This window comes from Balaenoptera borealis (assembly GCF_965194805.1).
Source record: "Balaenoptera borealis genome assembly, chromosome: 3".
NCBI lineage: Eukaryota > Metazoa > Chordata > Mammalia > Artiodactyla > Balaenopteridae > Balaenoptera > Balaenoptera borealis.
In genome coordinates this window covers 132,175-158,290 of record NC_138866.1, presented here as the reverse complement: position 1 = coordinate 158,290, position 26,116 = coordinate 132,175, and the positions used below count along the sequence as shown (strand labels likewise).

The 26,116-nt window shown below is 60.9% G+C and overlaps 1 protein-coding gene across 5 annotated transcripts in view; it reads left to right on the top strand.

Annotated features, from left to right (window-relative positions):
* The first annotated feature begins 739 nt into the window (after positions 1 to 739).
* PACS2 (phosphofurin acidic cluster sorting protein 2) overlaps positions 740 to 26,116 on the top strand; it is a 64,228-nt gene continuing 38,851 nt past the window's right edge. For 2 of the 5 annotated variants that reach the window (XM_082385771.1, XM_082385770.1), the window contains exon 1: positions 743 to 966. In XM_082385771.1, coding sequence (XP_082241897.1) covers positions 848 to 966 — 119 coding nt within the window. In that variant the 5' untranslated portion in view covers positions 743 to 847. Of the gene's footprint in view, positions 967 to 26,116 lie in introns of all 5 variants that reach the window. The other 3 variants (XM_082385774.1, XM_082385773.1, XM_082385772.1) reach the window with 3 other exon arrangements.

The following is a 26,116-nucleotide window of genomic DNA, read 5'->3' as shown; positions in this document are numbered from 1 at the left end:
GGGGGGGCTGATGGGTCTGTGCCACCCGCGACCCTGGTCCTCCTACTTCACGCCCCACCCGGGCGATCCGCCAAGGGAGTCGGCGCGGGGGGAGGGTACAAGGAGACGGTGGGGGGACAAAGAGAGTTCGCAGGGTGGGCGAGTCTCCGGGGGACACGAGAGGCGCGGGGGTCCGGTGGTCTAGGAGTCGGTGCGGAGGACCCGGGGCCGGCATGGGACTGGAGGGCGCCGGGGGACACGCGGAGTGCGCGGGGGCGCGGGGAGATTCTGAGGAGGCGTAGGACTGGGGGGTCGGGGACGCGCAGAGGCCCGGGAGATACAGGGGGACAATAAGTGCTCCTGGGGGGCTCGCGGGGCACAGGGCCACAGGCGGACCCTGAGGTCTCTCTGGCCCCTCCCTGCCTCTCCCGGGGGGCGGGGCGCGGCGCTCTGGGCGGGGCCTGTGCGCAGGCGCGGACGCGCGCTCCCGCGGGCCGCGGGCCGCGGGCTGGGGCGCCTCCTGGGGCGCCGGCTCGAGGGGGGCGCTTAATCTCACTTCCGGTGAGCCCTCCGCGGGCCGTCATTGGGCCCAAAGCAGCGAGCGCGCGCCCGCCCAGCCAATCGGAGGCGGCGGCGCGGTCGGGGGAGGGGGAGCGCGGTGGGGGCGCGCGCGGGAGGGGCGGGGCGGGGCGGCCGCAGCCTGGTCGCCGCCCGCGGGCTTGTCCGACGCCCGCCCGGCTGTCCCCGCCGCCCTGCAGCCATGTGACCGCGCCGCCGCCCTCCGCGCGCCCGGCCCGCCTGCCCGCCCGCCGCGCGTCCGCGGCCCGGCCGCAGCCCAGGCCGCCGAGGGAGCGGCGGGGCCGGCGCCATGGCCGAGCGGGGCCGCCTGGGCCTGGCCGGCGCGCCCGCCGCGCTCAACACGCCGGTGCCCATGAACCTGTTCGCCACCTGGGAGGTGGACGGCTCCAGCCCCAGCTGCGTGCCCAGGTACGCCGCCGCCCGCCTGCCGCTTTGTTCCCGCGCGCACCTGCCGGTCACCCGAGACCGGCCACAGGGGACCTCGCGCCTGGGTCCCCACCCGGGGCCTGCACGCGGGACTGGCCACCCCGGACCTGCACCCGGGGCCCCCACCCGGGAGAGTCCACCCGGAACCGTTCACTCCGGGATCCGCACTCGGGACCCACACCCCGGGCCGTCGCCTTTGCGCCCCACCTCGGGCACGCGCCTTTCGTGCAGACAACCCCTGATGCGTGGATGGTCCCTGAGGTCCTGGTCCCGTGCAGCGGAGGAAGTGGCGCTGGGTTTCTCAGGCCCCGCGGTCCCCCGAGGCTCTCCGAGGCGCCTACCTGGTTGGCTCCCAACCGGCATCGTTGCACCTGCCTACCATTGCGGTGACGGTGGAGTTGACTCAGGGTGTCTCCTCTCTCCACCGGGTACCATAGATTTCCTTTCGCGTCCAGCCACACTGTCAAGCCTGAGTGGCCTGGGAGTCACTCAGGGCACGCAGTGTCCAGAGGACATACAGATCTGGGACCTGGGACCACAATTTTATTCCTTCATCCTTCGTCCTTTTGAGGGTCTGGCCCTACCCCCTCTGCCCTGCTGGCGGGGGGAGATATCTGCCCCTTGCCTGTTTGCACTATGCTGTGTAATTTAGGGACTTCCTTGTACATAAACACTGCTCCTTACATCATACTGTTAATTTTGCCATCGCAAAGGACGCTGCCCTTTCCACTTGGGGGGAAGTGCCCTGTCCCCAGCGGTACAGCTGGACGAGGCTCACCCACAGGACAGCGCCATGGCCATCCCGACTCTACTCAGGCCTGTCGCTTCCCTGCTCCTCCTGCCAGCTTGAAGCTCTGCGGGTTTCTTCCTGATTCAGTGGTCCCTGCTGAGGAAGCTCCCAGGCTGAGGGGGAAGAGAGACAAACTCACACCAGGGCCTGGTTCTGGAATGGACACCAGGCCACAAGGGCTGCAGGGGGGCGGAAGGGAAAAGCTCTCCCTGGGGAGATCCCCTGGCGGGACCAGAGGAAGTGGCCAGTGTGTACCGAGGGGGGTGCGCTCTGCCACGGCTCCTTCAACAGGTGTGCGAGCCAGGTGTTGGGGACGCAGAGGGTGCCGGGTGCCAGGGTTGCCCTCCCAAGCACGAGGCTGGTGGCTCAGGGCCTTGTCTGTGCCGAGTGGGAAGGATGGGTGCTCCCAGACCTGTGTGGGACCTTGGGAGGGTGTGGTGTCGGCGGGAGACCCACCTGCTTGCCTCTTGTCTGCAAAGTCTCAGGGGCACCTTCCCAGGCCTGGCCTCCCACCCTCTCCAACTTCCCGTCTTGGCATTTGGCCCAGTGTCGGGCGTCACACCCAAGGGTCATCCTGGACCCTCCCCACCATGCTTCTCCTGTCTGTCACCCCTGCATCGTCACCCCCCACCCCCGCGCTGGCTGCCTCCCCACGGCGCTCCCTGAGGGCATGCTTGCCCCCCTTCCTGCACCTCTTCAGCAGCTTCCTGGGGTGCCCCGAAAGATCACCAAAGTTTTGACCAGGGGGAGGTGAGGGAGGTGGCAGGTGGGCAGGGGCTGCGTGGTCGAGGGGCCCAGTCGGCCCCTCGCGGAGCTGGTGTAGGAAGCCCCCTCGGGTGGACGTGTGGGGAGGGCGGGGGCGGGGCTGTGCAGCGCTAGGTGCGGGGTGGGGGCGGTCCACGGGGCGGGGCCTGGCGGGTTGCTCTGTAGGCGTGGGGCTGAGCAGCCGTCGGGGCGGGCAGGCGCAGAGCTCAGGGGTCGGAAGCACAGAACAGCCCCGCCCCGGCGCGGCCGTCCCCGCAAGGTGCTGCGGGTCCCCCGCTTGTACCCCCCGAGCAGGCCTCCTTGGATAGGCTGTTCTTCGTTCCGCTCGCTCGGAGACTTTATGTAGAAGGGATCCCACTCTCTGTCCGTGTGCGCGTCTCCTCTTGCCCGGTCTCTAAGTTTCTGAGCGGCGTCGAGCTGATGGCTGTGCCTGCGGCGTGGTGTTCCCTGTAAGACAGCAGCACGTGTCTCTGCTTTGTGGGGGGACCTGTGGCTGTCCACAGGTTTGGGCCAGTTACGAATGCACCCCTGTGGGCGGGCATTCTCGCACTGGCCCTCCGCCGTCGGCAGTAGGGTTTGGGGGGCGTGTGCTCGGCGTCACCACCAGGAGCCTTCCCGGAGCGGTGATGCCAGCTCTGGCCCCCACCCCGGCGTCCCCACTGCTCTGCCTTCTTGCCAGCACTGCCTGACTTTCAATTGTTGCCAATCTGGTGGGTGTGAAATGGTATTGTGGTTTTAATTTGAATTTCTCTGATTACTGATGTAGGCCATTTGTACTTCCTCATCAGCGAAATTCCTGTTCATTTCTTTTGCCAATTTTTTTCTCCTTTTTTTTCCCCCCTACTTGAGTCTCAGCAGCTTTTTAGGGACTGGTAATCCTTTTTCGGCAATGTGTTGAAACCACCCTCCTCTGATGATGCACGCTTCTTGGCTGTCTTTTCGAGGTCTGTGCTGACTCCTGAGGTGCACCCGGCGTTGTCCTTGGTCTTGTCTTGTGGTCTTTCCTTCCTGGTGGTGGTGGGAGAGCTCCCTGCTCTTCCCAGGAGCTGGTGCCAGGCCCACGGGGCTGTGACAGAGGCAGGCTCGGTTTCGTGGATTTCCTCGAGGGAGCGGACAGCACCCCTCCCCAGTGACCCCCGGCCCTGGCGTCTTCCTATCCCTGCCCCTCTGCTGGGATTCCCAAAGCAGCCTCCTTCCCCGCCAGCTTTAGCGGGGTCTGGGGCATTTTGGACCCTTGCACTTGCCCCTTAATTTTCCTTCCTGTTGAGGTTTATGAATTAATTTCACGGAGTCGGACATCGTTCCACAGGCTTACTGCGCATTCACATTCCTCCACATCCTCCTGTTGGCGTCCTCTGCCGGCCACGGAGGGTGAGCTCACACTCGCAGAAGGGCCTTCAGCTGGAAGTGTGAGCTTTGGCAGCCGCGTGCCCGGGTCCACCACAGCCCGCAGGATGGGGACGTCTCTGTCACCCCGCAGATGAGTGTCGAGCGCTCGGGGCCAGGCTCCCCCACCGGCCAGGTGCCCCGGGCATCGCCCACGGCAGCCCCGCGGCTCCCTCTCCACGTTGGTGGCATCCGCACGTGGTTTGAACTTTCTCCTGCCGGTGGGTGTTGGGGTCATTTCCTTTGGGGCTGATGTGTTCAGAGCCACTGTGACCATCCAGGGTCAGGGCTTGGGCTGCGTTCGCTCTTCTCTTCAGGATGGCTGGTCGCAGGGGAGGCGGGGGTGTGTCAACTGTGAAGACACTGCCGGCTTTCCGGAGTGGTGGCACCACCTTCCAAGGCTGCCAGCCGTTCTGTGCACGTTCTGTGTACGTTCTGTGTTACCATCTTTTCAATTCCAGCCATTCTGGTGGCTGCACGATAGTTTCTCCTTGGGGTCTCACTCTGCACTTGTTGTGCGTGGGTGTTGGGTATAAGCAAGAGCCTGACGTGGTCCTTCTCCTTTAACGACTGATGTGGTAAATTACGTCAATGGATTTTCTAGCATTAAGCTAACCGTTCACTCTTGGAAAAATACCAGCGTGGTCATGCCATGTTCCCCTTCCTGTACGTGGGTAGACTGAAATTAAGATTTTGCTTAGGACTTTTGCACCTCTGTCTAGGGTCTGTAATCTCCTGCTCATCTACTGCCCTTATCAGATTTTGGTGCCAAGATATCCTGCAGAATGAGCTGTTGCATGGTATTGTTTGTGTGAAACAGGAATTGTTTGTTCCTTGAATGTGTGGGAGAAATCACCAGTACAATACCTGAGCTTGAAGTTGCTTTGGGGCAAGTGTGACTCCTGGCTCAATTTCTTTAATGATTGTAGGACACACACACCCCCACTTTAAGTTAGTTTCGGATATATATTTTTCTGGGAATTTGTCCATTTCGTCCAGATTCTCAAGTTTTTGGCAAAAAGTTGTTCCTAATATTCCTTTTTTAATGTCTGCAGGACCTTCAGAGCTGTCCCCTTTTCATTCCCGGTGGTGACTATTTCTGCACGTGGACATCCACGCTCTGATCTGTCTCACCAAGGGTTCATCATTTTTTTAAAAAAATGAATATTCGTATCTTTATTTCTTTCTACTTATGCTCTTTATTTTTATGCTCCTGTTCTGATTTATTTATTTATTTATTGGCTGTGTTGGGTCTTCATTGCTGCATGTGGGCTTTCTCTAGTTGCGGCGAGTGGGGGCCACTCTTCGTTGTGGTGTGTGGGCTTCTCATTGCGGTGGCTTCTCTTGTTGTGGAGCATGGGCTCTAGGCACGCGGGCTTCAGTAGTTGTGGCACGTGAGCTCAGTAGTTGTGGCTGTCGGGCTCTAGAGCACAGACTCAGTAGCTGTGGCGCATGGGCTTAGTTGCTCCGCGGCATGTAGGATCTTCCCGGACCAGGGCTTGAACCCGTGTCCCCTGCATTGGCAGGCAGATTCTTTTTTTTTTTTTTTTTAATAAATAAATTAATTAATTAATTTGTTCTTGGCTGTGTTGGGTCCTCGTTTCTGTGCGAGGACTTTCTCTAGTTGCGGCAAGCGGGGGCCACTCTTCATCGCGGTGTGCGGGCCTCTCACCGTCGCGGCCTCTCTTGTTGCGGAGCACAGGCTCCAGACGCGCAGGCTAAGCAGTTGTGGCTCACGGGCCCAGTCGCTCCGCGGCATGTGGGATCCTCCCAGACCAGGGCTCGAACCCGTGTCCCCTGCATTGGCAGGCAGACTCCCAACCACTGCACCACCAGGGAAGCCCTTTTTTAAATAAATAAATAAATAAATAAATTAATTTTTTGGATGCTCTAATTTCTTAAAATAAATAGCTTATTATTTTTCCTCCTTTCCTTTCACATAAGATTTTATAAATACAAAATAAGTAATGCTTTGGCTGCGTTTCACAAGCTTTTATATATAAAATCTTTCAGTTTAAAAATCTTTTTAAAAATTTCCATTATTCTCTCTTTGGCATGATGGGATATTTCAAAGTCTCTTAATATCCAAACGTATGGTTTTTTTCCTTAGTTACTTTTCCACTGCCGAATTCATTTCTTTTCTTTTTTTCCATTATTCATTTCTAACTTAGTTATGTTGTTGTCACAGAGGGTGGTCAGTGTGACACCAGGTCCTTACGATGCTTTGGAACTTACTCTGTGGCCCTGTTTGAAGTCAGTGTTCATACATGTTCTGTCTGTCCTGAAAAGGGTCATGTGTTTGGCACTTGGCAGTGTCATGTTTGATACCTGTCCCTTTAGGTCACGCTTGGCTTTGTCTGTTTCTCCTGGAGTTCTGTCATTACGTACGTCCTGTTTAGAAATCACAATCCCTCCCGGTGTTTGTACTGTTCAGCCTGTCTCACTCCTGACCTGACGGTGCTTTTCATCAGAGCAAAGGTTTGGTAACAGTGTAGCTCTCTGAGCTTTCTTTTGGGTATATTTGCCTGTCATATCTTTGCTCACCTTGTTTCTTTAAACTTTCCTGTATCTTTACAGGTTACATGTATCTTTGGTTGTTTGGCACAATCTAGATTTCGTTTTCATTCAATCTGACGATCTTTATTATTATTATTATTTTTTAATTAATTAATTAATTTATTTATTTTTGGCTGTGTTGGGTCTTCGTTTCTGTGTGAGGGCTTTCTCTAGTTGCGGCAAGCGGGGGCCGCTCTTCATCGCGGTGCGCAGGCATTTCACTATCGTGGCCTCTCTTGTTGCGGAGCACAAGCTCCAGACGCGCAGGCTCAGTAGTTGTGGCTCACGGGGCTAGTTGCTCCGCGGCATGTGGGATCTTCCCAGACCAGGGCTCGAACCCGTGTCCCCTGCATTGGCAGGCAGATTCTCAACCACTGCGCTACCAGGGAAGCCCTGACAATCTTTATTTTTTAACTAGGACATTCAGTCTGTTGTCCTTTATCTAAATTACTGATATTTGGGTTCATGTCTACCATTTTATTTTTGTGCTTATTATTGTCCTACATTTTTTACATTTGTTTCTCTTTTCTGTCATACCTTATTTTGCGTTTTTTTCTTATTCTATTTCCCTTTCTATTAGTTTGAAACTTGTCACTACTTCTTCACTGGTTACCATATAAATTGTAAATTGCATACTTGCTGTTATATTTTAAAGTTAATTGTAAATTCTCTTCCTGAACAACACCGGGACCTTAGAGCACATTATTCTGACCCAACACTTTCACGTTTACATGCTTTTGTTTAGAGTATTTTAACTGTCTTCTTTTTTAGCCCAGATGAGGTTATTATTACTTCATATTGTTAATACGTGATTAATCTCAAAACTCTCACTACTTTCTTTTCTTTATTCTTTTTGTATCTCAGGACTTGGAATCATTTTGCTCCTTGTGTCGGAAAATGCGTCTTTAGGGTTTTCTTCAATGAAGACCTGCAGATAACTAACTGTTCTTTCAGTGCATCTGAAAACGTTCACCCTCGTCCCGGAGGGTGTCCTCCCGGTTGTGGGGTCCTGGCCAGCATCTCCCCCGACTTGGCTCTCGGTTCTGCTGTTGAGAGGTCAGTGTCAGTCAGCCGTGATTGGTTGGAAGGTCTGTCCTTTTTCCCTAGTGGTTCTGCAGTCACCTCTCTGCTGTGCCCAGGTGAGGGTTTCTCTTGTGTGCCTGAGTTGGGGTCATTGGGCTTTTTGACTTTGTGGGTTGGTGACTTCCAGGAAGTTCTCAGGCACTTTCTCTGCAGTGGTCGTCTCTTCCTGTCTGTCTGCTCGCCTCCAGAACACGCCGGCCCTTTGGCAGCCCTTCCCTCTGATGTCACTGAGACCGGCCACTGGGCAGTCTCTGCTCGTCCCTGTTTCAGTGGCCAGTTCTCAGCCCTTTTTTCTGCAGAGGCACGTCCGCGTCCCACTGCACCCCAGCCTGCAGGAGGGTATGTGGGGCAGGCGGGATCGGCCGTCCCCCACCGTGCGCAGAGCGGGCATGGAGTGGCACTTGGCACGTGCCTGTGGTTGAACAGGATGCCGTGTTCAGGACCCTGGGCTTCGTTTGGAGGTCTGGGGAAGTCACCAATCTGTTGGGGGGTGTGAGTTTAGTTGGAGACTGAGCTCTGGTTGGGCATGTGGGTGGGGGGAGGCGGGGCGGGGAGGGCAGCACGGGGGGTTGAGAGTGGGCTCGGGGCTCGGCAGCTTCCGAGCGATGAGAGCCGTGTTGAGGGAGAGACTGAGGCATCTGACCTCAGCTATCCAGGCCTGCGGGCTGGGCATCTCTGGGGGAGGCCTGACCCCTTGCTGCAGTCAGCGCGGCTCCGTTCAGCGCCCCCGATAGCCCTGTGCCGGGCAGTGCCCGGCCCTGGCGCACACCTGGGCGGTGGCCTGCTCCTCCGGCAGGTATCGAGGTGGGCAGTAGCCCTCCGTGGGCGCAGTGCTGTAAACGTACCGTCTTCCCGAGTTGGCTTTTATGCGGAAGGAAGTGGCCACGTGGGGCAGGTGTCCTCTCATGTGATGCTTAGTGACCCATCCACCAGGTGGGGCCCCTCAGTCGCCCCGCTGCCTGTTCCTCTCTTCCCGGGATCTGGGCTCCAAAACAGGCTCCCCTCCCCCTCTCCGCAGCACACCCAGCCTCCCACCCCAGGAGGGTCGGATGAGGAAGGGCGTCTGGGAGCAGGTGGGTGGGGCTGGGGGACTGTTCCAGAGAGTGGCTGTGCAGTCAGGAGGAATGACGGGAGTCTTTGCCCCTGTGACGGCCACGTGGAGGCATCACGGTTGGATCTTCAGGGTCCTTCAGGAGCCCGAGCGTCACTTGGTGTGGCCGGAGTGACCCGTCACAGAGCCGGGTGCTCAGGGGCCGGCGGGCAGGGAACGGCAGGACGGGGGGCGCTCCTGACGCTGAGCGGCCTGGTGCTGCTGTTACACCCGGGCCCCACCAGTCCGGCGTGTCCTCCCGCCAGTACGACCGGGTCTCATCGGACACGCCAGACCGGGCCCCTCAGCTTCCGGTCTCGGTGGGAACTGGCTCGCAGTTGTCATTCCCGCTGGTGCTGGGTATTTTGGGCTCCAGGATGCGCTGGGCGGTGAGTGTGGGAGCTGCTGCCTCCCCCCAGCCGCCTGCACCTGGCTGCTCTTGTGGGTTGTTAGACGGTGGCCCTGAAAGTAGCCCTAAAAATAGCCTGTGAGTGTATGTGGAAGCTGAGTTTCCTCCCGCCCTGGAGGTGCATTGTCACGGATGTGCCCTCAGCCAAGCAGGACTCTGCAGGGGGCTGTGATGCATGGTGAGGACACCCCTGTCCTGAAGAACAGAATTTCTAGTAAAGCACTTTCTAGTCCTGAGTGTCTCCAGCCTGCACGGCCCCCGCCCGCCTCGGGAGGAAGGCAGCGCCCTGTGCTCTGTGCTTTACAGGGTGAGACGCGCGTGCTCTCCAGGAGCCCCTTCTCGGCAGCAGTGGGCACGCAGCGCCCAGCTCTGCCGGCCTGGTAGTTCTCCCCGTTGGAGGTCAAGGCCGAGATCTGCGGTCTTCTGCATGGATGGGCCAGAGTGGGCCCTGGGGGGTGGGGCGTCTGGAACCACAGGCTGGTGGGACATGCCGCGGACTGGGCGCAGCTGCCCTTCTTCCTGCCAGACGCGCGGCAGCCCGCCGGGCCCTGCTGCCCCCACCGGCCTTTCCTCATCTCCCCGGCCAGACCACGCCGCCCCCCTCGCCCCGGGCAGCATCCAGCTGCCGTTCTGAGAAGGGACGTGCCTGGTGGCCTGGCCCCGGGGCACCTTTGTCCCCATGGCAGGAGAGGATGGGGAGGGATGGGGAGGGACCGGGGCAAGCAGGGTCTGCACAGGGGGCTCAGGTCCACCAGCAGTGAGGACCACCGCCCCCCAGTGGTCAGGACGGAGGGGGGCGGCTGGGAGGCGTCACAAGGAGCCTGGCCTGGCCTCTTCTCCTTGGGCAGACGCACCGGGTCTTGCCCTTGGCAGGAAGGGAAGCACCTCTCTCGTCTCCCGTCCTGGCCATCAGCTGGCTCCGTTTCCACTGTCCGTGGGGCGATTCCCCCCTCCACCCCTGCCGCCAGGACGTGCAGCCCTACACACACCGTGAGGCCCGAGGAGAGCAGCGTGGGCTTGGGCGTCTCTGCCCCCTTGAAGGTGGAACCCTGTTGGCGGGCAGTTGGCCCTTAGAGGCACTGCCCTCTGCTCAGACGTGGCTGTGGCCTTCGGCGGCCTGGGTTCCGACCGCCTCTGCCCCGCGTCACCTGCATGGGCCGCGTGCTCCTTCAGTTGGCGCTGGGCTCCCTCGTCCTTGCCCACTTTACTCTGTAGGGCCTGCGTCCCCACTGGGGCAGTGGTGACGCTGCTACGGGGAGACCCTTAGTGAGGCGCCTTGGACCCTTGACAGCTGGGACACTGGCACCTTTCCCTTAACTGGAGCCTCGTTTTCAAGCCCTGCAGCCGATCTCGCGGCAGTGATGGTGTGTCATCTTTTATCGGACCACGGCCAGTCAGGATCTTCCGACTTTTAGATGCAGAGAGGATGGGATGAGCCTTTCGGCACAGTTTGCATGTGGGGCCTCAGGTGCCGCCGTGTGAGGGCTGGCTCTTGGCAGGTGTCCTCAGGCCTTGGAGGACAGTGTCACCACACTGGGGCCCCCGGCAACCAGCACCCGCATCCCTGCTTCTGAACCCGGGTGGGGGGCTCCCCCCTGCTCTGGGGTGTCGTGACTGGGCTGGTCCCTGTTGTCCGGGAGCGGACACAGTGCATCTCCAAGGAGCCCGAAAGTGCCTGAGACAGGTGTCGTGCTGGGGCGAGTGTCCTGGTGGGTGCTGCCCTGGGCGCCCCCTCGGTTCCTTCCCTGAGCTCCGCCAAGGGGCCGGCTGGGTACAGCCACCGGAGGCGCCCTGTGGTGGGTCACGGGAGGGAGTGGCCATTCCACGCTCTGCGGTGGCCCAGGGCCCTCCTGCCCTGCCCGCCCAGTCTGGATGCGCCGGGCAGTGAGGGCAGGGTGAGCTTTGGCTGCAAAGACCTGTCCTTGGTTCTGGGCTCCTGTGACCGAGCCCACGGCCAGGACACTGCTGCCGGCTCTCGGTCAGGGTCCCTACGGGGTCCCCCCCGGCTGTGCCCCCGCTGTGCTTGCCCCCACCCACCCCCAGGAACGCGCTGTCTCTTGCTGATTCCCGCTCGGGCTCCGGACTTTCTGCTTTAACTGGTTGCAGTGTGACTTAAGGGCTGTCACACTTTGGCAAGTTAATGGAGAGTGACAGTCACCACACCCCGAACTGCGTGCCCCTGGCCGGCCCGGCTCTGGCAGGAGGTGAGCTCCGTGTCGAGCATGTTTCCAAACACTGTGCTTGTCGATGCAGCGCCAGGCGCCCGCCCCCCGGAGAGGAGTGAGAATGGGGCGAGACTGAGCTGCCAGCTGGGGGGTGGGCGTGGGCCCCACTCAGAATGAGGGCTTCCCAGAGGAGGGGGCATGGGACAGGCCAAGGGTCCGGCGGCAACGGCCTGAGGCCGCAGGAGAGGCACACGTCTGGGCCCATCAGGGCCACCAGAGGACCGCCCCTGGGGTCAGGCGGGTGGTGGGCTGTACACAGATGCCGAGTGGCACAGGGACCCGGCTCCCCCACCAGCCACTCGCCCCTCGGGCCCTCGGCTGGTCGCGCTGTGAGCACGGCCCTGTGCTTGCCCCGCAGGCCGTTGTCCTGGGTTTGTGCCAAAGTGGCCAAGGCAGAGCTGATGGGGGTGCCCCGCTGCAGGTCCCCGCAGAGGACACGGGACCTTGACCGTCAGGGTTTGGGCGGCGGGGGGGTCTGATGCCTCCCCCCACCCCACCCCCCAGCCGCAGCTCGCCAACACCCGCCTGTGGGCTTGGTTCTGGCAGGTCATCGAAGGCTTCAGACGTTTGTTTATTAGAAATGGGGTCGGGGGTAGGACCACTGCACCTGAGCCCCTGGGGCTATGCTGGGGTCACCCACAGTCTCGGTGTCATGCCAGCTTTGGGGCGATGGTGAAGGTCGTTCTAGGAGAGAAGCGCGGCACAGACGGGGACCCCCCACCTCCCCAGCGGGAGGAGCGAGTCTGTAGGGAGGACCTGTGCGGCCAGGACGCTGAGCCAGGCCTCTCCCGACCCGCGGAGAGAACTCCACACCTCTGTCCCCTTTCACATCTGCCTCCTGGAGAAAAGGGGACAGCGCCTGGTAGAAACGCCGCCCTCCCCCAGAGCCTCGGGCCTGGCTCAGCGGACAGGCCGACATTCCATCCCGCCGCCACCGCAGAGGCCTCGGGGAGGGGGCAGCTGCTACAGCAGCTGCTCGGGGACGCTCGCTGGAAAGCTGGGGCATCCCATCCCGCGCGTGCTCTGTACCCAAGATAGGCGCCCAGCGCTGCCGTCCTCTTGCAGAGAAGGTTTCTGGGGCAGTGTGCACGGGCCGTGGGGCAAGAGAGGGCGGCTGCGTAGGCCCCAGCCCAGCGCCTTCCTGCTGAAAACCAGCTCCTTTAAAGGAGGGCACAGTGGGCAACAGGATAAGCGGGATTTCCAGTTAGGCTGTTTGTGTCAGGAATAAAAAGAAGCCGCGTGTGGTCAGACCGTTTAGAAGAGAGTTCCTCGGGAATCCCCTCCTACTCGGGGTCTTTCCAATTCCCTGTAAGAGGAGAGTGAAGGTGAGAGTCTTTCTCAGGGAGACATGCAGCCTGGCAGCCCCATTTTTGCATGTTATTGATCTAGAGAGAAAGGGTGTCAAGTTCACCCGGACCCAGAGCCTTGCGGGAGGGAAATTCGGAAACTCATAGCAATAGAGCATTACAGATGTCCGGGGCTCTAGTTTAATTTCCTCCCCCTGCTGTGAGTTGAGTTAACTCAGGTGAAGCCAGGATGTTACACAGCTGTTTCCTCCCGAGCTAGCTCAGCCGGCTGTGGGCCGCCCCCAGGAGGCCTCTCAAGGCTGACCCGCGCCCCCTTCCCCAGGCGGGCGGCCGTGGCGCTGCTGTGCGCTGGGTTTGTGAAGGAGAAGGCCGTGGAGCCAGGTGATGGGCAGAGGCCTCTGGGGAGTCGCGCCTGTGGTTTGTAGGGGCCCTGGGCATGGCTGGCGGGCTGCAGCCCCTCCCCGCATGGCCCCGACCAGACCCTCTCCTCGCCTCTCGCGCCTGTGTGCCTGACTTGGCGTTTCCATCGACGTTCGAGATTTGCTTCCTGGCACCTGGACGTCCTGGGGACCGGACCTGGTTGAGGAGGGGACCCCGGGCCTCCAGGAGCTCTGGGGGAGTCTAGGGTGCTCGGACCCCCAGGCTCGGCCTCTGTGGTGCAGTGCGTCAGGGGCCTGGGGGCCTGAGCGTCCCCTGGGGGCACCAGTGTGGGGCGGGGCGAGTGGCGGGAGCCTTCTGGTCTCCTCAGAACCTGTAACCGCTCAGCGGGCTTCTCGCGATGGCTGGGCGCGGTCCAGGCGGCCCTCTGTGTGGGCACAGCAGGGACCCCTGCAGCGTCCCCTGGGGACTGGCGGGGCCCAGTGCGCCCTCACTGAGAGCAAGCCTGTGGGTCCACGGCGGCTGCGTTACCGCAGAGCAGGTGCACCTGGCGCCTGTCTCAGGGAGGAGACCTTGGGCTCCACCGAGCGGGGCCGGGACCTCTGCTGTTGGAAGAGGGAACTCGGGGTGAACCCCTGTGTCCGCACCCGCACCCGGTGGGGGGAGGCTCCAGCCGGCACCAGCCCCGCCCCCTTGTGTCTTGGGGTCTCGGGGCCTCTCTGTGGAGGACAGGCCATGAGGCAGGACCCACCTGAGCAGACACAGTGGTGGCTTCCCACCGGGGAAGCGGGGGCCCCCAGGGGTGGCCGCTGTGCCCGTGGTGGGAAGTGGCCGAGCCTGGGGGGCTGGTGTGTCTGATCGCTGGCCCGACCTCAGTGTGACCCTGCCCCTCGCCCGGTGACAGCCCTGGTGTGGCCAGCGCCTGCCCAGACGGAGGGCAGTGGTGTGGCTGAGGAGAGGGACCTGGGGCTCCGGGGCACACGGAGGTCGGAGGATAGAGCGTCCCAGACAGCCAGGGCCCAAGACCCAGCGTTTCCAGGAGGGCCAGCTGCTGGGATTGAGGTGTGCGGTGAGCATGGACCCGGTCTGGAGCCTGCTCTGGAGAGGGCGTAGCAGCAGCAGCTGGGGGGGCTCGGGGGGGTGTGCCGGGATGGGGGGTACCGGGAGGAATGGCCGTGTGTTGGCTGCTGTGAGCAGCAGCTCTCCTCAGGTCACCCCCGTTTCTCAGCAGAGCGAGCAGTGGAGCGAGGTGGGGGGAGGGGGGCGGTGGGAGGTGTTGGTCCAGGGACGGGGGGCCCAGGAAGGTTGGGGGCCGGACGTCCGTGTCGCAGACCTGGGTGGCCAGGTGGTGCCAGGGGTTCTCCGGGGCTGTGTCCAGCGTCTCGGGTGCAGAATATTGGTGAACTGGGTGCCCCAGGAGGGACCAGAGGGAGGGAGATGGGGTGCTAGGCTGGGGGCTGGCCTGGGGTGACCCACAGTGGGTCCAGCGCTAGAGGACGTGGGCCGGAAGATGGGCGGCGGTCCGAGAGGAGGTCCGAGCGTGGGGCCTCCTGGAGACAGGACGAGGCCCCGGTGGGGTGGGTGCCTGCAGGCTGTGTCCGTGGGAGGAGGAGGGACGTGGGGTTCCTAGGATTCCGCTGGCTGGGGCATCCGTTCCAGCTGAGGCGCGTCCTGCGCGGGCCTCTGTGACTTGCCCGGCCAGCCCCCCAGCTGGGACCCGCAGCGTTCCTCCCTTTCCTGGTGATGGGGGGCAGGGCCGCGTGGTTCAGCTTCCTGGTGACTAGCCCTTTTATCACCTCTGGTGCCTTCACCCGGATCCCGCTTGATGCCCCGTCTGGTGCCACGTGCCCGCCCGGTCCGTGACGTCAGCCTGGCGCTCGTTTCTGCCATCATTCTTTCTTTGTTTCGCTCTTCCTCTGCTATTTTTGGTCACTTATTCCTTGGAAATTGGTGAAGATTGATTGAGTTTTGTTTATTACCTTCTCCAGGAAATCTGTTTTCAAGTTCCTTTATCGTGTGCTTGAAAAGAGAATTCCCAGCATTGACGGGAAACCAGCATCCCTCCCTCCCTCGCAAGCAAGTGAGGGCCTTACCGAGTGGGGCTCTGCACCCCTCTCCCGGCCCCCTGGTTCCAGACTCCTCCTCACGAGGGGGTCAGCCTCCTCACACCTTCCGCTCTGGCCAGGCGCCCGCTCGGTCCTCGCACCCTGGGCACGGAGGGGCCGCTGGGGCTCTGTCCCCTGGCCTCTCTAGTGGTTTTGACGAGTTTGCGGTAAGCCTGCCGGTGGTTCCCCTGTGGGCGGCGTGTGTTCTCTCGTTGCTAGGAAGTGTTTTTCTTTGGATTTGGCCTGTCTGGGTGTGTTTATTATCACATTATTACTTCATCCTCCTTGGGACTCAGTGTCTGCCCAGCTCGTTTTGGAGGAATTCTCATCTGGGGTCTGGTCGGATGTCCTGCTTCCCCTCCTCTGTCTCCAGTTGCCCTTCCTGGCGAGAGCCGCGCCCGGCAGCGTCCAGTGCCAGCTCTGACCATGAGGGGCCACCCTCAGCTCCGTGGTTGGGCCACGCGGGCAGCCCCCCAGGGCACACAGGAGCCCCTGAACAGAAGCCCTGGCCGTGCCGACCCTTTCCTGGCCGTGGTGAAGCCCGGTGGGCACTGCACCCGGCCCTCAGGTGGTGGGATTGCTCGGCCCCCAGGGCCTCCCAGGCTTCCCGGAGGAGGCGTCTCTGCAGGGAGCCACGCGGCACAAACTGGAGGAGGCGCAGGTGGGGATCTTGGTCCAGTGTCCAGGGCTCCTCTTGGGGGCTCCAGCCCCTGGGCGCGGGTGCTGAGGGCTCAGTCTCCTGCTGAACAGCAGCCCCTGTGACCCCCTGCCAAGGAGCGGGTCTTGATTCCTAAGTGAGAAGTTCAGTCCTAGACGCGCCCCGTCTGGGGCAGAGCAGAAATCCTCTGAGAAGGCTCGAGCCCCATCCCTACTGTCAGCTCAGGCGGGTAGCAAAGTGCCACAGGCGTGCAGCTTAAACAGCACTTAGTTCTCACAGTTCCGAGGGCTGGAAGTCCAAGGTCTCGGTGCCAGCAGGTCCGGTGTCTGGTGGGGGCTGCGTCCTGGTTCATAGATGGTGTCTCCCTGTGTCCTCACTGGGGGAAGGGGTGAGGGAGCTCCCTGGGGTCCCTTTTACAAGGGCACTAACCCCATTCACGAGGGCTCCACCCTCCTGACCTCATCACCTCCCAGAAGTCCCTCCTCCTGATAGCATCACATTGGGGCTTAGGGCTTCAACATACGGATTTGGGGGAAACAATAGCCTGTAGCCCCCACTGTGCCCCCAGTGTTTTCAGGGGCACCTGGGGCAGGACACACTCTGCTCCCCTCACAGACGCTTCCAGGGTGCATGTAGCTGCTGCCCTCCATGCCCTCCCCAGACCCGGTGCCTGTGGGCAGTGGGCCTGCAGTGGAGCGTGCCCACAGCCTGGGACCCGGAGCTTGTCGGGTCCTTGTAGACCACCTGCTGTAGGACACCAGAGGCGCCTGTCCCACCTCGCCCGCCCTGACTGCTCTGGCTCTCTCGACCCCCTGTTGTCTGACAACCTGGAGCCACCGAACTCCCCGAGACGGCCACGCTCCACACCCAGCAGGGCGTGCTCTCTCCCTTCCGTGAGCCTGCCCACTGCGGGGCCACCAGAGGCTGCCCCGTCACGGTGTCCCGCGGCGGCTCTGCTTGTCAGTGCACGCGGCCCAGGTGCTCCCCCGTCGCCGTGGGCCCCGCTCCGCCAGCCCTCGTGGGCGCCTGTCACTGGGCTGGGAGCCTGGGGACTCTGGCTCCTTGCTGGTGTGGCCTGGGGACGCGCCTGGACGGGCCGGGCTGGGGCGAGGCTAGCGTGGTCTCTCTCAGCCCTTGGGAAAGCTGAATGTTAAAGGAGCCGGGGAACGGGGCACCTCCTTCCAGGGCCACCCCCGAGTGTGCCCTCCCCCCCTCCCCCCCGCCCCATGGGAAGTTGGGAGCGGGGCAGGAGATGGGTAGATTTTGGCAAAGAAGCAGGAGGAGGGCCGTCGCCTTCACTCTGTCCAGGCAGACCGCAGGGCTTGCGGCCAGCTGGGCCCTTGCTGTCCCGGCTGTGAGTCACCTGGGCCACAGCTTCCCGCCTGGAGCAAGGCTGAGCGGGGCCACTGCTTGGTCCCTGAAGTCCCCTGTGGTGCGGTCCAGCCGGCAGGCTGTGCAGGAGGGCATGTGGCCCAAGCGAGGTGCTTGTGGCCTGCGGCCGTCCTCTGCGCCCAGCTTCCCTGTGCTGGCCTTGCTGTCCCACCCGAATAAAGCCCCTTGCCGAGGAAGGGCCCCACCCGCAGGAAAGTGCTGGGCAGGGGCTCTTTCCTGCCAGGGGACCCCATCTCCCTCGCGGCCAGGACAGTGCGGGGCTCCCTTCCAGTGGCTAGTGAGGTGTGCCCGCATGCCCGGGGCCTCTGGTCACTGAGGCGGGGGACAGAAGCCCAGCAGGCCCAAGGAAGGAGGTCCTGATGGCCAGGCCCGGGTCCTGGGATGGCTGACGGCTCCCACGTATAACAGCCTTGTGGCCGGCTGGCCGGAGCCCTCTGGGTCCCAGGCCCTGTGTTGAGGTTATGCATGTGTCCCAGTGTTGTCTGCCCAGCCCCCTCGGGGCCCTCCCCGTTGTGGGCACAGGGTGCTCTCTGCAGGCGCCTGGGCCCATGTGGCCTCTACCGGGCACCCGTGCTCGGCCCGGCCCACCCACCGGCCGGCTCGTCCACTGTGGGGCCATGCTGGCCTCTGACTCAACACCCACCACTACCTCAGGGGGACTGGCTCTTCTGCCCCCTCCTCCCCGTGCCCTGGCCCCCGTCGCAGGTTAGCCTCTGCTGGGGCAGGAAGGTGGGCTCACAGTGACCCCTTCCAGGGATCCCGGCCTTGGTGTTGGGGTGCCTGACTGTCCCTTGCTTCCTGCAGGGCCATCCCAGCCCCACACCGCTGGCAGGGAAGCTGAGAAGGCACCTCTGACCTTCTCTCCTGATTAGCAGGAAGCAGCCATGTCCAGATAAGGCTCGATCACCAGAGAAAGCTGAGCTGGGCCAGTGAGAGCTGGCAGCCGCCTCAGGCTGCCGGAGGAAGGTGACCAGCGCTCGGGATGCGGGTGGAACTGGAGCCCTTGGCCCCCAGCAGGCTCTGCCCCGGAGAACCCTCCAGGCCTCCAGGTGCCCCAGCCTCGCCCTGCGGCCCTGCCGTGGCCAAGCTGCGTGGGCCTGGAGCCTGAGCCCCCAGGGTGCCGCGTGTGGGCCGGCCCGTCCCGGGGGGCAGGCCGGGCGCGGGGGCCGCGTGGCCACCTGCCGCCGTAGGGTCCCCGCTCCCACCGGGGCAGACGCAGGACTGTGCAGACAGGGCCAGCTCCTGGAGACAAAAGGCCCCTCAGTTCTCCCTCCCACAGAACACCCAGCGCATGTGGGGCCACAGAGGCAGCCCCGCACGTGGCCCCGTTTTAACCGCTGACGTCCTGGGTGCCGGGAGGAAAACGGGGGAGCCAGCGTCCTCCTCGGGGGGCCAGCCCGGCCCGGGGAAACCCGGGGGGCGCTCTCCTTGCGCTTCGCGGGCTGCGCGCTGTGCTGGGGTCTGGGCCCAGCCAGCCCCTCGTGGCCCGTGTGGTCGCCCTGCGCCCAAGCTGAGAGCTGCTGGCGGGACTGCAGCGGGGCGGCCGCTCTGGGCGGCGGTGTGCAGCCCCTCAGAAGGCCCGGCCACGTCGCCACGTGGCCAGCACGTCACTCTTTCAGAAGAAGAGGAGCAGGGGCTGGAGCCACGCTTGCACACGCGTGTTCACGGCGGCTGCCCAGAGGGCCGAGTGCTGTCCCGACACCTGCCAGGTGGGTGAGTCCTGGACATGGCGCCCCTCGGAGGAGCCACACGTGTGACCCCCTTGTACCGAACGTCAGACCGGGCAGGGCCGCCAGGAGAGACCCGCCGGGCCGGGCCTCTGTGGGCTGAGGGAGCTGTCCTGGGGTTAGAGGTGACGGCTGCTCAGCGTCGTGAAGGTGCTGCGTGCCACTGGTGTGTACGCTTGAACGTGGTTCAAGTGGTCGATTTTACGTTGTCCGCGTTCTACTACAGTAGGGAAGAGTTTTAAGGAGGGGGGCCGGGACGGTTCTAGATCCGAGGAGACCAGCCAGGCAGGCGATAGCGCTCGGCCCGTGCCGCCGACAGCAGGGAGGACAGGGCGCTGTGGGCGACGGCCCTGCGCTTGGCGTCCTGATGCCCCAGCTTGCTCTCAGCCGGGTCGCCCCCCGATCCTAGGTGCCCATGGGGAGGGGGTCCCTGGTTGTTGGTGGCGGGGTGTTTGCTGAGCTCTTGCTGTAACTTTCTGTGGAGCTCGAACTTTTCCTCATAAAAGCCAGGGCAGCGGGCGGCAGGCGGCGGGCAGTGACCCGCAGGCCCTGGAAGGCTCTGGAGCCCGAGGGCGTTGTGGGCTATGGGTCTGCACTCCTGTGAGTCGCCTCTTTGCGCCGTCGCCCACATTTCTGTGGGTTGATTGTCTTTTTGCTGCTCTTCTGTAGGCGCCTTTGTACTTGGGACATTAGTCCTTTGTCTGCCGTCGGCATCGCGGCTCTTTTCCCACATCCATTGTCCCATCTCTGAGTTTGCTTGCGGTAACGTCCACGTTTCCGGTCTCAGGAAGAGTTAGTGTCTCGCGGAGCTGGGGGAGCCGCTGAGTTGGGCACATCTGGCCCCCTTCCTCCGAGGACCTGGGTGCACCAGGTGCCGTCCTAGGCCCCGGCCCTGGTCCCATCCTCGCGGAACTCAGCCCTGCTTAAGGGGATGCGTGGTGAACCGGGACAGACACTTCCCACCTGAGCACCATCAGTGAGGGGGAGTGAGGTGGGGCGAGGTGGGATACGGACCTCCCTGATGTTGGGGCGCCGGCCAGCAGGGCGGGGCCAGGCCCCAAGTGCTGGGCCCTGGGCTGGGAGTGCAGGAGGTCTCTAGGGCCTTCCCGGAGGCTGGACAGAGCCAGTCACTGGGTTCTTTCCGCAAGGCGCCTCCACACCGGCTGGCGGCCACAGGACAGTGCAGGGTCCTCCTGGGGGGCTGGTCAGGTGGAGAGGAGGCTGAGGGGCTTCCAGGAGGTGGGTAGAGCCAGGGGCGGGGGTCTGGGATCGGCCCCTGGGCAGTCAGGAGGGAACTGGCCGTGTTTTGGAAAGGACTGCACGTTGGGCTGGAACTTTTCATTTTAGAGTGAAAATGTCAAGAAGAGCAGAGGTGGCAAAGATGGTGGTTGGCATGCAGACGGGCACTCCTGCCTCCTTCTGAAGCCAGCGAGACCAGGAATGGCCAGAGACCTGGGAGGAGGCCCAGGAGGAGGAGGAGGACGGGGGGAGCCCAGGACCACCGGGTCGGGCCCACTGCAGGGAAAGCCAAGGACAGGCCCAGACCTCAGATTCTCCAAAGGACAGAGGCACAGACACCGGGGCGGAGAGAGGAGCCCGGAGCCCTCCTTGTCCCTGCTCTGGATGCGAGCAGACGCCGGCATCCGGGTCCGACAGAGGGACGGTGAGCAGGAAGCATCAACGACAGCGCAGCCCTGCACCCGTGGAGCGGGGACAGGAGGCTCTGGTGAAAGAACGTTCCGGAACACCCAGCTAGACGGCAGACGCGGACGGGCTCGGCACAGGAGCCAAGTGCAAGCTGAGCAGCCGTCCCGGGGAGCAGAGCAGAAACAGAGGTGCACAGAGATGGCAGGAGAGATACCGTGGGAGCCCCAGTGTCACAGTGACAGGCGCCGCGTGTGGAGAGAGGGGTGTCTTGGCGCTCCTGCAGGAAGGAGCCCTCACCCACCGCCGGTCCTCCTGCTGCCCTTGGCCCTGTGCTCTGTCCACTCTGTCCACAGGGCGGCCAAGAGGTGCCCTCCGCAGGCCATGCGGGAAGGTCGCTGCCCTGCCGGAGCACGCAGAGCCTCCCTCCGCAGCAGGCGGGCCCAGGCGGGGACGGTCCCCTCCTCAGATGTCTTTCTTCCTGACTGGTCCTGCCTCTTCCGTCCTGAGGAGAGCGAGCAAGGGAGGGGGTGAGGTCCCGCTGTGCGGCCCCCGCGCTCTTGGTGGGCCTGGAGCAGTCGGGTGAGACAGCCTTGCTTTCCTCTTAGGGTTGGGGAGCCCTGTTGAGGAAGAGCCCCTCTTAGCAAAGGTTTTCGTTTGTTTGTTTTTGTTTTTCTCTTCTTGGCCGCACCTCGTGGCATGTGGGATCTTAGTTCCCCGACCAGGAACGGAACCCATGTCCCCTGCATTGGAAGAGTGGAGTCTTAACCACTGGACCGCCAGGGAAGTCCTTTAGCAAAGGTTTTTAATCAGAAGTTAAAACCAAGCCTTGTGCACTGTTGGTGGGAATGTAAAATGGTGCATCTTCTGTGTAAAACAGTGGATAGAACTGCCCCCAGACCCAGCAATCCCACGTCTGGGTGTGAGCATCCTGGGGGAATTGAAAGCAGGGTCTCCAAGAGATATTTCCCCCCCACCCCCCCCACCCCCGCCGTGTTTCTAGCAGCACAATTCACATGAGCTGAGACGTGGAAGCAGCAGCCCAAGGGCGTTGGCGGGTGTATGGACAAGCAAATGTGCTTAGTCCGTACGGTAACGATGACCCAGCCTTGAAAACGAAGGGGTCCTGACACAGGCTGCATCATGGAGGGACATGCTGAGTGACATGGGCCAGTCACAGAAGGACAAATCGTGTGTGATCCACTCGTATGAGGTCCCTAGAGCAGTCGGATTCATAGACAGGAAGTAGGATGGTGGGGCCGCGGGCTGGGGGACAGGCGGGGAGTGAGTGTTGAATGGGGACAGAGTTTCAGTTTTACAAAATGATAAGAGTTACGGGACGTGGTGATGGTGGCACAACCGTGTGAATGTGCCTGATGCCCCTGGACTGGTTCCTTGCAGGTGGTAAATTTCATGTTGTATACATTTTACTGCAATAGAAAAGGAGCGAGGTAGCATTGCCAGACTGTTCCCCCAAACGTGGCTGCAGCAGTTACACTCTCCCAGGGTGGGGAAAAGTTAGAGCCGGACGCCTCGGGGCTCACCAGCGCTGACCCTCACGCTGCCTGGCTGGACTCCAGGCGGGGACCCAGGGAGGGGCTCGGGGCCCACCCGCCTGGGGTCCTGCTTAGGTGGGGAGCCGTCTCCAGACCCCGAGGCCTGCTGAGTCCCCCGGTGGGGACTGCCCTTCCCCCGCTCCTGGCCCACGTGGGGCCCTGGGGACCCTGTGGCGTTCCACCATCAGGGAGCCCGTCCCCACCCGCCAGCTGGCGCTGCCCTCCCCTCCCGCAGCTGAATGAAGCTCGGGGAATTTGGTTTAAAGGAGGCGCCGCCCTGCTCCTCTGGGACCCCAGTGCCCCGGGGCAGCAGGGCCGCAGGCTCCCGTGTCCCCCACGCGGGACGTGGGGGTGGTCAGTCCCCCAAAGAGGAATCGGGGGCTTTGTGCTCTTTGCAGCCTCGTCTCCCCGCCCCGGAGGCCCTGCCCCCACCACTTGGAACCCAGGCTCCAAAGCTGGGTGGGCTGAGGTCTTTTTTCTAGGGCTGGGCACAGGTGCTGGCCAGGTTTCCTGGGGCAGCAGCGGGGAGCGGGGCCTTGGGGGACCCTCAGCTCCCTCCACTGCGGGGCGACTGGGGGGGGGGCTGGGCAGACTGGTCCCCCCCCCAGCCCCTGGGGGGCATTAATCGTGAGACCTTCCTGTCAGTGGGAACGCCCTGCGGGCCTGTGTACAAAAACATCTGCAAAACCAGCTTTCCGTGAACTTTCTGAAATGTCACTTGTTTCGTAACTCACAAAATCCAGGGGTGTCGGGATACGGTGGCTCCTCCTCACCCCCCAGCACGCCTTCCCTGACCTCGGGGTCCCAGCATAGCCTGACCCCACGGCAGAGCCCGTGCCCCTGCGCCCCCAGGTAGTGCGTGCTCACGTGGGCCTTGTTGAATGACGCCCCCGGGGGAGGTCCCTGCCGCCCCCGCTCTCCCGTTCGCAGGGTGCTCTGCTCTGCTCATCTTCCTGTCCCCGTCCCCTGTGCCAGCCTTCTGTCCCAGCGCCTCTGTCCATTCACCCCACGTTCGATGTGACCCCTGCCCTCCAGGGCCCAGGCCCAGCACCCCGTGCTGCCAGGTCCCCCTAAGAGTCTGCCTCTTCAGGTCAACCCCAGAGAGGACGTGACCAGCGCTCCCCCAGGGTGCCATCTCCCCGCTCCCTTCCTCTTCTGTCCCTCCTTGCTCCACCACCCTGCTGGCACCTCCCTTTTCCTCCAGACTCTGTCCAACACCTTGGCCGGCCGAGGACCAGCCCCGGGAGGCCTGCCCGCCTTGCGGGCAGGGGCGGGCACTGTGCGGCGGCCCAGGCGCCCCATCCCGTCAGGGCCCGTGGGGCCCACTGACCTGAGAGCACACGGAAGCCCCAGCCCCGGGTGTCACCCGGAGGGACAGAGACCCGGCAGCATGGGCTCGGCCCCACCTCCTGGGACCCACCTGGTGGCGGGAGGCGGCTCTGAGGGGGCCACAGCTGCCTTCAGCCGGATTACAGCCCAGCCTGGGTGTCTAGTTGCCCTGGGCTGTGGGCAGCTCCGCAGCTCTGCTGGCCCTCACAGCTGGCTTCGCGGGCACTCCTCCGTCTCTGCTTTGCGAGTGCGCGGTTGTCTCCTGGGTCCCTCAATCCTGTAGGCCCAGCTCTTCCCGCACAGCAAGAACCAGAGACCCTGAGGACTGAAGTGTGTGTCAGGGCCCCTCTCACACCCACGCGGGGGCATTCCCTTCCCGGGGGCAGAGGCGTCTTCCACACCCATCTTTAAGGTGATGCCCCAGTCATAGCGGCTCCTCCCCGCGCTGAGGATGACCTGTGTCTGGACATCCAATGAGATGCTGCAGGAAGGGGCGGGCGTACTGTCCGTCGACACTCACACAAAGCGAGAGCAGCTGCGTTGGGAAGAGGCCACCACACACGGGAAGACAGAGTAGAAACGTTCTTTGCTGTGTGTTCATGCTCAAACAAAGGAAGGAGAAATCCCCAGGGGGGATTCATCTGGATGAAGAGGGACCTGGGCCAGGGCGGAGCCAGGGAGGTGCCTGGGGGTGGCTGGGGGGCCTCAGAAGCACGTCTGTGAGGGGCTTGTGAAACCGGGGCACTCGGTGGGGGGCTTGGGGCCACCCTGCCTGGGGTTAGGGAACCCGAAGTGGCAGGGAGGCTGCCCCTGTGAGGAGGATGGTGTACCGCCACGTGCCGTCAGAAGCCCACGTTGGTGTCGTGCGTGGGTGTCGATTCTGAGCACTGAGATGCCTCTTCAAGTGCAAGTGTTAGAGAATGAGAGACTGAGCCTTCAATCACAGGCCCCTCCAACTCAAGTTATGTAAGGAACAGGGCAAATCTTAGAAAAAAATAGAGGAATGGAGGTAACAGAGCAAGCTTAATGAAATAAGAAAACAATATGAAATATTAACAAAAGCCAGAAGTCAACTGCTTGGAAAGACTAATAATGTAGCAAACTTTGGCAAAAGTGATCGAAAGAGAAAGCACACATGTAAACAATTTTGGAACGAAGCGACAAAGTCGAAGAACACTAAACAACGTTGTCAATAAACATGAAAAATAAGTATGATGCTTTTCTAGAGAAAATATGAATTACTTAGTAATTGACTTAGTAAAATAGAAAATGTGTGGAGACCAATTACATCAAAGCCTCCTCTCTTCCCCAAACAGCACCAGATGGCTTTATTTGTGAATTTTACCAAATGTTCAAGAAATAAACCCTGTCTCGTATGACGTGTTCCAGAGATTGAAAAGATGTTTAAAAAGAGGCAAAGCTGTCAATTTTATGAGGGCAGTAGAGTCATCAAAACTCCCAGAGGCAGCACAAGGGTAGGGTTGACCTCATGGACGTAGATGTGAAAATCCTAAAGAAAATGTTGAGCCCCAAAAAAATCCCTACAAGGTATAAAATTGCAAAAGTACTTCATGAAATAGGAATTATCTCAAGAGTGTGTGGGTGATTTACTTAACATTAGACTATTTATTATCTTTATCACATTCAGAGTGAAAGAGAAAAATCATATGATCTATCCAGAAAAAGCATTTGATGAAATTTAAGAGACATTCTTAGGGATGTAGAAATAAACAGGAACTTTAACCTGTTATAGGGCACCTACTAAAAATCTACAGACCTGCACTACCCAATGTATTAGCCTACATTTGGCTACTGATTAATCCATTTATCCATTAAAATGTATAATTCACTTCTGCAGTAGCACCAGCCATATTTCGACTGCTGGCTACTGGTTACCACATTAGAGAGTGCAGCTATAGAACATTTCCATCACTGCAGAAAGGTTACTGGACTTCGCTGCTGTACACACATATCATTCTTAAACACTAGAAATATTACCTCTAAAACCAAGAAGAAAGGTAACTGCTGTTATCCTTGAGGTACTGGACGGTGCAACAAGACGTGAAAAGCAGATAGGAATGGGTTGAAAGAAACACAACTGCCATTTGCAGATGGCATTGTTGTTCAAATGGACAATACAAGAGAGCATACAAGCTGTTAGAACCAGTAACAGTCCTGGAAGGTTGACTGATGCAAGATCAACACACAGAATCAATAGTGTTGAAACACCTGCAGCGTTTCAATTTGAAAATAAGAAAAACAGTGTTATTCAGAAAAGCAGCTAGTAGCTTATCTAGGAATCAGTTGGCCAAAGGGCATTAATGACTTTCGCCAGAGAAACAGCTAACCACTGACTCAAGGACATAAAACACCTGAGTAAGGAGGTGCTGAGGCTCCGTGATGACCTAAAGATGTCACTTCTCCCTAATTGCAATTCAGTTTTATAAAATTCCGTGAAGGAATTGAACTTGGCAAGCAAATTATGAAGTTTATATGAAACAGACAAGCAACTTTAAAGAAAAATGAAGTATGCTTGTGTTCACCTTAGCAGATGCATGTTTATTTAAATAAGCTATACTGATGAAAACAATATGCAATTGTCAGAAGTATGGACAGATTGACCTGTGGGGCATAGAGCAGGACACAGAAACACACAAACGCAGCACGCTTCAGAAACAGCCTTCTTCATCCGTAAGGAAGGGATGTACTCTTTCAGAAGTGGTTGGGGGCAG